Source organism: Trachemys scripta, chromosome 2 (assembly GCF_013100865.1).
Source record: "Trachemys scripta elegans isolate TJP31775 chromosome 2, CAS_Tse_1.0, whole genome shotgun sequence".
Classification (NCBI taxonomy): Eukaryota; Metazoa; Chordata; order Testudines; family Emydidae; genus Trachemys; species Trachemys scripta.
In genome coordinates this window covers 245,037,122-245,049,720 of record NC_048299.1, presented here as the reverse complement: position 1 = coordinate 245,049,720, position 12,599 = coordinate 245,037,122, and the positions used below count along the sequence as shown (strand labels likewise).

At 37.9% G+C, this 12,599-nt stretch overlaps 1 protein-coding gene across 6 annotated transcripts in view; it reads right to left on the bottom strand.

Annotated features, from left to right (window-relative positions):
• VPS13B (vacuolar protein sorting 13 homolog B) overlaps positions 1-12,599 on the bottom strand; it is a 948,921-nt gene that overhangs the window by 205,220 nt on the left and 731,102 nt on the right. For 5 of the 6 annotated variants that reach the window (XM_034763372.1, XM_034763367.1, XM_034763371.1 and 2 more), the window contains exon 34: positions 7,150-7,852. In XM_034763372.1, the coding sequence (XP_034619263.1) occupies positions 7,150-7,852 (703 nt within the window). Of the gene's footprint in view, positions 1-6,159; positions 7,853-12,599 lie in introns of those variants that run through there. The other variant, XM_034763373.1, reaches the window with a different exon arrangement.

The window sequence follows — 12,599 nt, the reverse complement described above, 5'->3', positions numbered from 1 at the left end:
GCAAAAGAATTAATGGACACAAATCTGACATCAGGAATCAAAATACTCAAAAACCAGTGGGAGAACACTTTAACCTGTCTGGTCATTCAGTGACAGACCTGCGGGTGGCTATATTACAACAGAAAAACTTCAAAAACAGACTCCAAAGAGAGACTGCTGAGCTAGAATTGATATGCAAACTAGACACAATCAACTCCGGTTTGAATAAGGACTGGGAATGGCTGAGCCATTACAAACATTGAATCTATCTCCCCTTGTAAGTATTCTCACACTTCTTAACTGTCTGTACTGGGCTAGCTTGATTATCACTTCAAAAGTTTTTTTTTCTCTTAATTAATTGGCCTCTCAGAGTTGGTAAGACATCTCCCACCTGTTTATGCTCTCTGTATGTGTGTATATATATCTCCTCAATATATGTTCCATTCTATATGCATCCGAAGAAGTGGGCTGTAGCCCACGAAAGCTTATGCTCTAATAAATTTGTTAGTCTCTAAGGTGCCACAAGTACTCCTGTTCTTCTTTTTGCGGATACAGACTAACACGGCTGCTACTCTGAAACCTGTCATTAATTTTTAAAAAGAGTTCCAGAGGCAATCCTGGCACTACAGGCCAGTAAGCTTCACTTCAGTACCAGACAAATTGGCTGAAACTATAGTAAAGAACAGAATTATCAGACACATAGATGAACAAAATATGTTGGGGAAGAGTCAAGATGGCTTTTGTAAAGGGAAATCATGACTCAATGATCTAATAGAATTCTTTGAGGGGGTCGACAAGCCTTAGACAAGGGTGATCCAGTTGATATAGTGTACTTGGACTTTCAGAATCCCCTTGACAAGGTCCCTCACCAAAGGCTCTTAAGCAAACCAAGCAGTTATGGGATAAGATGCAAGGTCCTCTGATGGATCACTATCCGGTTTAAAAGACAGAAAACAAAGGGTAAGAATAAATGGTCAGTTTTCACAGTGGAGAGAGGTAAATAGCAGGGTCTCCCAAGGATCTGTACTGGGACCAATGCTGTTCAACATATTCATAAATGATCTGGAACAAGGGGGAAACAGAGACATGGCAAAGTTTGCCAACGATACAAGATTAGGAAAGATAGCACTGGTCTACAATTTTTGAGAAGTCGTCTGCTTCAGAGATAAAATGTGCTATTTATTATGTATTTTGATGTGCTGAATTCAAATATGACAATTAAAACAACTGATTGGCTACTGTTTCTAAGATATTTAAGTTTTTACATTTTATGTCTATGTATATTGTGTAGATAGTAGAGTTTTAATCATAAATTGTAAACCTAGGTCTTTTCATGTGTTTATGGTTGCTTTACATGGTAATATTTCACCTGTCCTGTTTATGTAACACTTTAAAAATCAGCAAAAGGGTTATATAAATAAAATTTATTATGAAACAAAAGGCAAAAAACTATTATGTACATAGTTTAGTCCTATTCAGTGTTTACTCAGCGCTTCTTGGCTTGTCTCTTGTATTCATTAAATGGAGCATCTCTTGTCACTGTCCACCAATAGTCTGCAAGCATTGATGGGCTCCATTTGCCCTGATAGCGTTTCTCCATTGTTGCAATGTCCTGGTGAAATTGCTCGCCGCTCACTGCTCCGCAGTTCGGTGGAAAAAAATCTAGATGAGAGTGCAAAAAATGTATCTTTAGTGACATGTTGCAACCAAGGCTTTTGTATGCCTTGGGGAGGTTTTCCACCAACAACCTGTAGTTGTCTGCCTTGTTGTTTCCAAGAAAATTTATTGCCACTAACTGGAAGGCTTTCCATGCCGTCTTTTCCTTGCCACGCAGTGCATGGTCAAATGCATCATCTCGAAGAAGTTCACGACTCTGAGGACCAACAAAGACACCTTCCTTTATCTTAGCTTCACTTAACCTTGGAAATTTTCCATGGAGGTACTTGAAAGCTGCTTGTGTTTTGTCAATGGCCTTGACAAAGTTCTTCATCAGACCCAGCTTGATGTGTAAGGGTGGTAACAATCTTCCTTGATTCAACAAGTGGTGGATGCTGAACACTTTTCCTCCCAGGCTCCAATGACTGTCGGAGTGGCCAATCTTTCTTGATGTAGTGGGAATCTCTTGCATGACTATCCCATTCACAGAGAAAACAGCAGTACTTTGTGTATCCAGTCTGCAGACCAAGCAAGAGAGCAACAACCTTCAAATCGCCACAAAGCTGCCACTGATGTTGGTCATAGTTTATGCACCTCAAAAGTTGTTTCATGTTGTGATAGGTTTCCTTCATATGGACTGCATGACCAACTGGAATTGATGGCAAAACATTGCCATTATGCAGTAAAACAGCTTTAAGACTCGTCTTTGATGAATCAATGAACAGTCTCCACTCATCTGGATCGTGAACAATGTTGAGGGCTGCCATCACACCATCGATGTTGTTGCAGGCTACAAGATCACCTTTCATGAAGAAGAATGGGACAAGATCCTTTTGACGGTCACGGAACATGGAAACCCTAACATCATCTGCCAGGAGATTCCACTGCTGTAGTCTGGAGCCCAACAGCTCTGCCTTACTCTTGGGGAGTTCCAAATCCCTGACAAGATCATTCAGTTCACCTTGTGTTATGAGGTGTGGTTCAGAGGAGGAGGATGGGAGAAAATGTGGGTCCTGTGACATTGATGGTTCAGGACCAGAAGTTTCATCCTCTTCCTCGTCTGACTCAAGTGAGAGTGATTCTGGTGCATCAGGAACCGGCAGTCCTTCTCCATGGGGTACCGGGCGTATAGCTGATAGAATGTTTGGATAATGCACAGTCCACTTTTTCTTCTTTGACACACCTTTCCCAACTGGAGGCACCATGCAGAAGTAACAATTGCTGGTATGATCTGTTGGCTCTTTCCAAATCATTGGCACTGCAAAAGGCATAGATTTTCTTTTTCTGTTCAACCACTGGCGAAGATTAGTTGCACAAGTGTTGCAGCATATGTGTGGGGCCCACCTCTTGTCCTGATCTCCAATTTTGCAGCCAAAATAAAGGTGATAGGCTTTCTTAACCATAGTGCTTATACTGCGCTTTTGTGATGCAAAAGTCACTTCACCACAAACATAGCAGAAGTTATCTGCACTCTTCACACAAGTACGAGGCATCTCTGCTCACTTTGGCTAAAGAGAAATGTGTCCCTTTGCAAAATCAAACACTGACAAATAAGAGAGCACGACACTGTATGATTTCTAGAGCTGATATAGGGCAATTTGTTCAGCAGAGTGATGTAAGCTTCGTTATGATTGCATCATCCATGACTTCTAGGAATAACATGATGCAATTCATATCATGGATGATGCAATACCAGATTCAGATTGCATCATTCATTGTTTTACCTAAAAAGCAAGTACTGTCCAAACCCAGTCATAGATCCAGTCAAAGATGTATTTTAGTTTAAATTGAGATCCCTTCCCTTTATAACTCACTTATCCTCCGCCATTCCCAAGTCAAGGGTCGTATATACTGACCCAATAGCATATCTTGAAAACTAGAGCCAATCAACAATTTTAAGCATCATTTTCATTCTCAGTGACCCAGAATTAGTAAAATTTGACTACATTTATTTCAGAAGCATTTTGGCTGTAGAGCAGTGTAGTTAAGTCCAAAGTTGATTGTGAAGCATTACAAAGTGATCTCACAAAATAGGGTCAATTGGCGACAAAATGGCAGATGAAATTCAATGTTTTTAAATGCAAAGTAAGGCACTTTGGCAAACATAATTCCAACTACACATACAAAATGATGGGTTCTAAATTAACTGTTACCACTCAAGGAAGAGATCGTGGAATAATCCTGGATAGTTCTCTGAAAACATCTGCTCAATGTGCAGCAACAGTCAAAAAAGAATGTTAGGAACTACTAGGAAAGGGACAGAAAATCACACAATGCTGCTATATAAATCCACGGTATGTCCACACATTGAATACTTTGTGCAGTTCTGGTCGCTACATCTCAAAAAAGATATATTAGAATTGGAAAAAGTTCAGAGAAGGACAACACAAATGATTAGGGATATGGAACAGCTTTCATATGAGGAGAGATAAAAAAGAGTGGGACTGTTCAGTTTAGAAAAGAGATGACTAAGGGGGGATATGATAGAGGTCTATAAAATCATGAATGGTGTAGAGAATAAAGAAGTGTTATTTACCCCTTCACATAACACAAGAACCAGGGGTCACCCAATGAAATTAATAGGCAGCAAGTTTAAAACAAACATAAGAAAGTACTTCTTCACACAATGCAGAGTGGGACTTATTCCCAGGGGATATTGTGAAGGCCAAAAGTATAACTGGATTTAAAAAAAAATTAGATAAGTTCATGGAGGATAGGTCCATCAATGGCTATTAGCCAAGATGATAAGGAGCGCAACCCCTTGCTCTGGATATCTCTAAACCGCTGACTGCCAGAAGCTGGGACCGGACGACAGGGGATTTATCATTCAATAATTGCCCTGTTCTGCTCATTCCATCTGAAGCATCTGGCACCAGCCACTGTTGAAAGACAGGATACTGGGCTAGATGGTCCATTAGTCTAACCCAGAATGGCCATCCTTATGTTCTTATCCTGTAAATGGTTCCAGCAAACAGGCATGGTTGGGACTAACTTGGGCATTATATTAAGTACCATCTGGTAGTATACAATAAATAGACAGGGAGATCGCCACCAGTCTCCCAGCAAAAGTTCTGAGGCAGCGTTTCTCACAAAGAGATAAGGATAGCCACAGATGGGAAGCGGAGAGGAAAATGGGAATTGGAATTAGAAAAACAAAAGAAGGATGGAGCTATGGAACCTTCTGCCTCCTTATGTTCTCACTCTACCGTAATCTCTTATTAAAGAAAAGAAAGGAAGATTGGATGGCTGTTTCTTCCATGCGTTAATCTCTTCCACAAACAACCATTTAAATGCTAGTTAGGTCTTATTTTGCACAGTAACTATTCATTACAGCTGGGTAAAAATGTATTTTTTCTTTATTAAACTATTTGAAAATTAAATGTTTTATATGAAATTTGGTGAGAGAAGAAATAGTGATGTCACCCAGAGCCCTCATCTGACCAATAATCTCCCCAAAGTCTAGGCCTGGAAACAGTTTCTTTGGGTAGTCATGCTTCACCTATATTTACCTGATTTGCCCACATTTTGGTCCCTAATATCCTAGCGGGCTAATGGAATGTCTCATGGCATTCTTGCCCCACTGGTGGTTGGTAGAGGGCAGAATTGTAATGCCACTCACAGTAAGAACATAAGATTAGCCATAATGGGTTAGACCAATGGTCCATCTAGCCCAGTATCATGTCTTCTGACAGTGGCCGGTACCAGATGCTTCAGAGGGAATGAACAGAACAAGCAATTTATCAAGAGGTCCAGTCCCAGCATCTGGCAGTCAGAGGTTTAGGGATATCCAGAGCATGGGGTTGCATCCCTGACCAACTTTACTAATAGCCATGGATGGACCTATTCTCCATGAACTTATCTAATTTATTTTTTAAACCAGTCATATTTTTAGTCTTCACAACATTCCCTGGCAACGAGCTCCACAGGTTGACTGTGCATAAAGAAAAACTTCCTTATGTTTGTTTTAAACCTGATGCCTATTAATTTCATTGGGTAACCCCTGGTTCTTGTGTTATGTGAAGAGGTGAATAACACTTCCTTATTCACCTTCTCCATATCATTCATGATTTTATAGACCTCTGTCATATCCCCTCTTAGTAGTCTCTTTTCCAAGCTGAAAAGTCCCAGTCTTATTAATCTTTCCTCATATGGAAGCTGTTCCTTACCCATAATCATTTTTGTTGCCCTTCTCTGTACTTTTTCCAATTCTAACATATCTTTTTTGGCGGATGTGGCAACCAGAACTGTATGCAGTATTCAATGTGTGGACATACCATGGATTTATATAGTGGCAATATGATATTTTCTGTCTTATTTTCTCTCCCTTTCCTAACGGTTCATAGGCAGACAAATACATTTTCAATCAAAAAAGTGAATTTTCATTGTTATAAATACTTCACATGAAATACAGAAAATATTACATCTACAGAAAAGCCAAGAATTGACCGCCTTCATCTAGGGAAAGGAAACTCTCATAATACCTTACTGCTTAGTTAAGGGAGAGCCTAAAATATATTATTTCCTAAGTTAGCATTTATTAGGGTTATACAAAAATTTTTGATACAAATAGGAATTTGGTGAATTATGTGTGAAATTCTGCTATTTAGCTTAGGGGAAATAATTTTTCAAATACCTGTGTGAAGTCGAATACTTAAGAGGAAGCATTGTACCCACCCTATACCACGACTGGATTAGTCACTTCTATTCCATCTTTGGTGATTATTTCTGACAGTGGTTCATCATCGATTCAGGAGGAGAAGAAATTATAAGAATGATCTGCTCCTTCTTCATCCCTCCCCCATGGCAGGTGCTACTTCTTTCTTCTTCCTTACAGTGAGTTGAAGTCAAAGCCTTCCCACCACCAATCCCCATTCTGAGTTTTAAAGACCCTGCTGGGGAGGTGGTATGTAGTAGATAGGTATGTCATGAAGTTGCTGATTTGCAATTTAAATAGTTCTTTATAACAAGTTTGCTAAAAGTTTTCTCAATTTAATGATTTTACACATTTTGCTCTCTGGTTTATTTGACACTATTAAGACATCATTTAGAAGACTACTGTAATTTTTGTACAGTTTATGATCAAAATACCATGTGTTTCTGAAAGTATTGCTTCTAATTTTAGCAGAGGAGTAATATTGGAAAATATAATGGTTTTCAGCCATGAAAATACCCTTTATGAAAGAAACTTGACCTACAACTCATTGCTTATCATATTGGTTCAGAAACTCCTGATACATTACAGTACCATGACAGCCCCTACTATTTTTCTGGCCTGAGAAAACAATATTGAATAAAATAAGAACTGGGTTCTTGAAGGTTAAACCTTAATTCATTTCAATCATCTTCTATTCTTAAATTTGGTTCAAGTATGGAATATAAACTTTACTTTTTTTTTTTAATTAATATGTCTTGTCTAGTCTATCAGCTATTTTCTGTTTGATCATCCCTGAAACTTTGAGGAAGCCTGATAGTTATGGCAGTTGTTAATACCCTCCTGACTTTAAATGGTCTTACCTGTACACGTGTAATCTGAGGTTACTCCTCTAAGCACAGCATCAAACACTGATATTTCCACCCTCTGCTTTCTGTGGTGACAGCTCAAGAGTACAGAAGGCTGGGATACAACAAGGTGCAGAAAAGGTTCTAACCGGAGGTCACCAGTTCCTCTGCGACCAGGCTGTCGAACAATAGTTATACCAAGGGCTTGTCGAGCAGATGACCTTGTGGAAGCATGAAGACTTTCTAGTGACAGCAGACCTGTTTTTCTCCCACTGGGCAAAGAATTGTTACTGTTCAAGAGATCATCTGCTGTTACTGATGAAATACGTGCCTGACTGAGCTTTCTGGTGTCTTGGCTACCACGTGAATCTGTTTCTGGAAGGTTTAATGAACTTTTGCTTATCTTCTCACCATCTTTCTGATCTTGCAATGATTTAGATTTAGCTAAAGGAGTACACGAGTACGACATCAAGGAGATCCGGCTTGCTGTAATAAAAATGTCAAAGGGAATGAAGTTCAGGTTCTTCACAATGGAAGACTGTCGGGAAGGACGTGCAATGCGGTGTTGGCTGGTGCCACTATGTTGTTCTATTTGAACTATTCTGATTTTAACGCTGTCACTGCCAATGCCACTGTCTTGGGCACCACTATAACGTGAAGAAGTTTCAACTGTTCCTCCATCAGATAGATCCATTTTTTTCTGTTCTTGTTTGGAAACCTGTGAAGGAAAATATTATATTATCTTATTATATCCATATCCCAAGTATTTCCATTTCAGTGGCAGCAAACAATTACTATTTAAACTTGATTTAAAAAAACGGAATTATAAAAAACCTGCCAAGTTAACTTTTAACAGAGTAATCATTCATGAAAGCACAGCAGGTGTCCGTTCTGAAGAAATGATGACTCACATCTGATGAAGTGCCAAAGGAATATGTGAAGGGAAAAAAATTGAATAATGATTTCTAGGCTCAAACTACATTTTTTCAACTAATTCTTTATAGTCTAAAGAATCTAAAAGAAATACGAGTTAAAACAAAATTTGAAACAATATTATATTTGACAGTTAGAAAAAGGTTGACAATCAGAATTTCTTCCACAATTTGTGTGTTAAAACTTGAAAAAAAAAATTCCCATTAGCATTAAAAATGCTTTAGCATGTTTACACAAAATAAAAAAGTACTAATTAATTTCAAATTCATAAAAAAGACTAAATGGAAATTGTAAGATATAAATACTGTGTTGTAGGACTTGAAAGAATGTTTTCTTAGTCACGCAAGTACCAGCTGCATTATATAAAACAATAGGGCTTACTGCTCAGGTAAATGTCAGCTACTTATAAACCCTGCCACTATGGTGGTATAAGTGGTATATTTACTCACTACAGTTTTATGCATTTGGCTATGATTTCACAGGATCTCATCAAATAGAAATGTTTAGATAGACATCACTGCTTAGAGCAACACTTAAAAAAGACAGATTTTAGCTGTTGTCACAGCGAATACTACTAATCAAGAGTTAGATTGTGCCTTTAAGGCAGAGCCCTCAGCAGGGGGCACTGTAGATGTGCACCACCCAAGCAGAAGCCCCACTGTAGATGTGCACCACCCAAGTAGAACCCATTGCTCCTGAGGCAAAGTTTAAATCCTCCGAGAAGGGTGGGGTGAACAACCATAGCTGCAAATATACTCTTTTATAAGGTGTAGAGTGTACTCCCTAGCAACAACAATAATAATGATGATGCAGAGCCAGCTCCATTGACTGGTTGGAAGTGAAGTAGTGACATGAGCTCACCCTATCCTGCTCCTTTGAGGAGCACGGAGTCACTGCCTACACTAGTCACAAGCTCCTCTGGGTACAGAGAGTGGAATGTCTCTGGCCCCTGCCCTCGAACCTGTTGCAAGGTTATGTCTCCTTGTTACACCTTCTCCTTATACCTTGTGTACCCATGAAGGGACAAACACTACCTGACCCCAAATATACAATATCTTCCATTAGAAAAAATAATTGCAAATTACATGTACTTACAATATTATCCACAATACAACGTAATGAGAGTGAAGGGCATTGAAGTACTGGATTTTCTCCTTAATCTTTCTACTGTATAACATACTAAGAAATTAGTTTCTTTTGTTTTGGTTTGGATTTTTAAGAATAGCTGAGGGGTTTTATTGGAATTCCTTTATATCGTGCTTTTTTTTTTAAATCAAAGGGAACAAAAGCAAAGATTTCCTTAAAAATGTAAATATACTAGAGAAAAGTATTACCATGGAAATCCTAAACAGAACCATTAACTAGCTGAGATTTTCTTTGAAAAAGTTTTTGTCAGCTCTGGTTACAAACTTTTCAGCTTCACTCATATACATATTTTTCAAATTTCAATAAAAATCCTTGTGGCTGATTTCTATGACAGACTGATATCACTGGCTCATAAATATGATATCACTTTTAAGGTAGCCTTTACAAAAATAACTTACTAGAAGCAGCCTTAATGAATCATTGGACTATGAGCAAGGAATTCCTCAGCCAGTGACTCAATCTGATACTGTGCCAAGTCAATTAACCTTTCTACCTCAGTCTCCTTATCTGTAAACTGGCAATAATATTTACCTACCCTAGATCCTGTGATGATGGGTGCTTTAGAAATGCCAGGTGAAGTTCCATTATGTGGGTGTGCTTGTCTCTCTCACCAACAGAAGTTGGTCCAATAAAAGATATTACCTCTCCTATCGTGTCTCTCTAATACCCTGGGACCAACATGGCTACAACATCTCTGCATGGACAGAAGAGGCAGTTGTGGAGAAACCCTGCAATAGCACTTCATGGTTGGCACTCTCCACAGCACAGTGGAGGGGTATTTGGGCCACCAACAACTATATTGATGCCATGGTCAAAACAGGAGCATAGCAGCTCCAAACAGGTCCATAGCCACCTGTTTAGCCCTGTGAAGAGAGGCATCGGGTAACAGTGGATGGAGGCTGCAGATTTCTCTTGTGCAGCCACTGTGGTTTGCTATTCTTCTGCTACTTGCAGCAGAATCATGAGAGTTCCCCCATGTTTATGGTGAGCTGGATTTGACCATAAGAAATGAAAATGCAGTTTCAGTTAGTAAAGGATAATCTATTTTACAAATGAAAAAACTTTTTACAAGTACTTCCAGTTTGCAAATTAATAAATTTTCTTAGGTTTTTATAGGTTTCGTTTGATTGATTACTTTTCTTCTTCTTCTTCTTTTCATTTTAAAAAAAGTACATTTAATATTTGTTAAATGTACTGACCTGGACAAAACACCTGCAGGAGGATAAGAGGGTAGCTCTTCCTCTACTCCCAGTTGGTCCTTGGCCTTTTTGCTAAGACTACCAATACGGGTGCTAATTAGTCCCAACTGTGGAGTTTCTTGTGATGTGGATATCTGACTAATAGAAACATTACTGAGACTACCAAATCAATTCACATATGTCACCGAACAGCAGTCAGATGGTAACTTCTGATCCATACCAAGCGGTGAGGAACATGAACTAATGACCCAAAGGTGAAAGGTATTGTATCACATTACCTATCGGTCACACCACCTAGCTACATACTGACATTTTGATATTTACATTTTCTTATATTCCTGTTATAAAGACTGGAACAAACAATTAATAATTTGCAACACAGTTTCTCAGTTTTATTATATGATTTTTGAGTACAGAACCAAAGTAGCAGGAGTATCACTGGAACTTTGCATATCAGTCTCTCATGGAACTCTTGGCCAGTTACTCAGTTAAGTTTTGCAGTTAATTTTAAAGTATGCCTGATAATAAAATTGAGCATCGATTAAATACTCCTTTAAAAGGGCGGCGGTTGGGGACTCCCAATGGAAAAACTCAAAAGAGATGTTTTGCTTTGTTATGGAATAAATGGGCCAATACTTTAAAGATGTCAAAAACAGCAAAATCAGCTTGCTGTTAGCAAATGTAATGGTAACATTTATCATTGGGCTGTATTATATCAGTTCTCTTACTCTTTACATAACCCATTTAAAATGAACAATAAAAGTTTTCTTTAATTAGCTACTGGTGTGCATTAACATGATCATGATTAAACCATAAAAACCAACTGTACATTACTCTGGTCCCCTATCCCATATGTTTTAAATTATTTACTTGAAAATGTACTTTGAGTCCCTTTTAAAAGTTCGACCTTCTGCTTTCAGAGAATTAAATGCATATTACTGTAGTGGAGAAGATAATGTTTCAGACCTCCAGGCATATATTAAACACACTGGCAGCACATTAGACAAAATGCTTTACTTATTAGATACTTCCTATTCTAAACAGTGTCATCAAAGGCTAAAAACAAAATCCATATAAAAGCTGCACAATGCTTCCACACAGAACCTGTGCCAAAATCCCTGTACTTTCCAACTAATGAGGAAAGGATGTGTACTCTTAACATATGAATGTAAGATTTTCCAAGCATTCACTTTAGGAAACAGGACTATTGATTCCACATGGCTTATGTTAAATGAAACTGTATTGGTACAATAACCTTTAAGATATCTGGCATGATAACTGTAATTAAACAGTATTCAAAGGAATAAAACAAAAGGGAATTTGGTTCCACAATGGCTAATTAAAATAAAATGAAAAAACACAGCATGTCATCTATCAAGATAAATTGTTATTGTTTAAGAACTATTTAAATACTGTTAAAATATACTTTTAGATAAAATCTGAAAGGACTGGAAAAATATTTGTGGCTTAAAAATGGATAGTTTGGCGAAGAAAAAAGTTTAGGACTCTGAAATTTTATGCTGAGAAAATAGCTTTAAATCTTTGAGCATAACCAGATGGTACTTAAATCAGAGGAATTCTACAGTCTCACTGTCAGAATGAGTTGCAATATGAAAAAGTTTTCAATAGCTAGAAAAACATGTCAAGTTGATAGTTTACTTCTCAGATGACTTCAATGCATTTTCCCATCCTTTCACAGTTATATAGCTTATCAATACTAGCCACCAAGGAAAAGGTGTTGAAAGCTACACTAGTAGCTAGGGAACTGTGGCTAATTCTTCCTTTTCATGTGTTGAGATAGGTAACTTTACTAGCTTAACCCCTTAAGTTCAAAAAGGCATAGAGTGAGTGTGTGTGTATATATACATATATAGTGTATATATACAGTGAAGAGGTATGATATTAGCATGTACTCATGAACATGCACTGTGAAGTGCATCATAAAATCCAATGTCAATAAATGGAATCGCCTTTCCAAATTACAATATTGAGTAAGCAGTTTGTTTATGGTCTAGGACAGACTAAATCTGGTAACTTTTCTTATTTATTTATTTATTTGTGGCCAATTTTGATAAGTTTATATATGAGAGATTTTTGCTAAAAGACAGATCCTTCAGAACTCAACTTTTTAAAGGGGAGCAAATTAAACTATCCAGATAAACTTTGAAAATGGTAGTTTAGATCTAT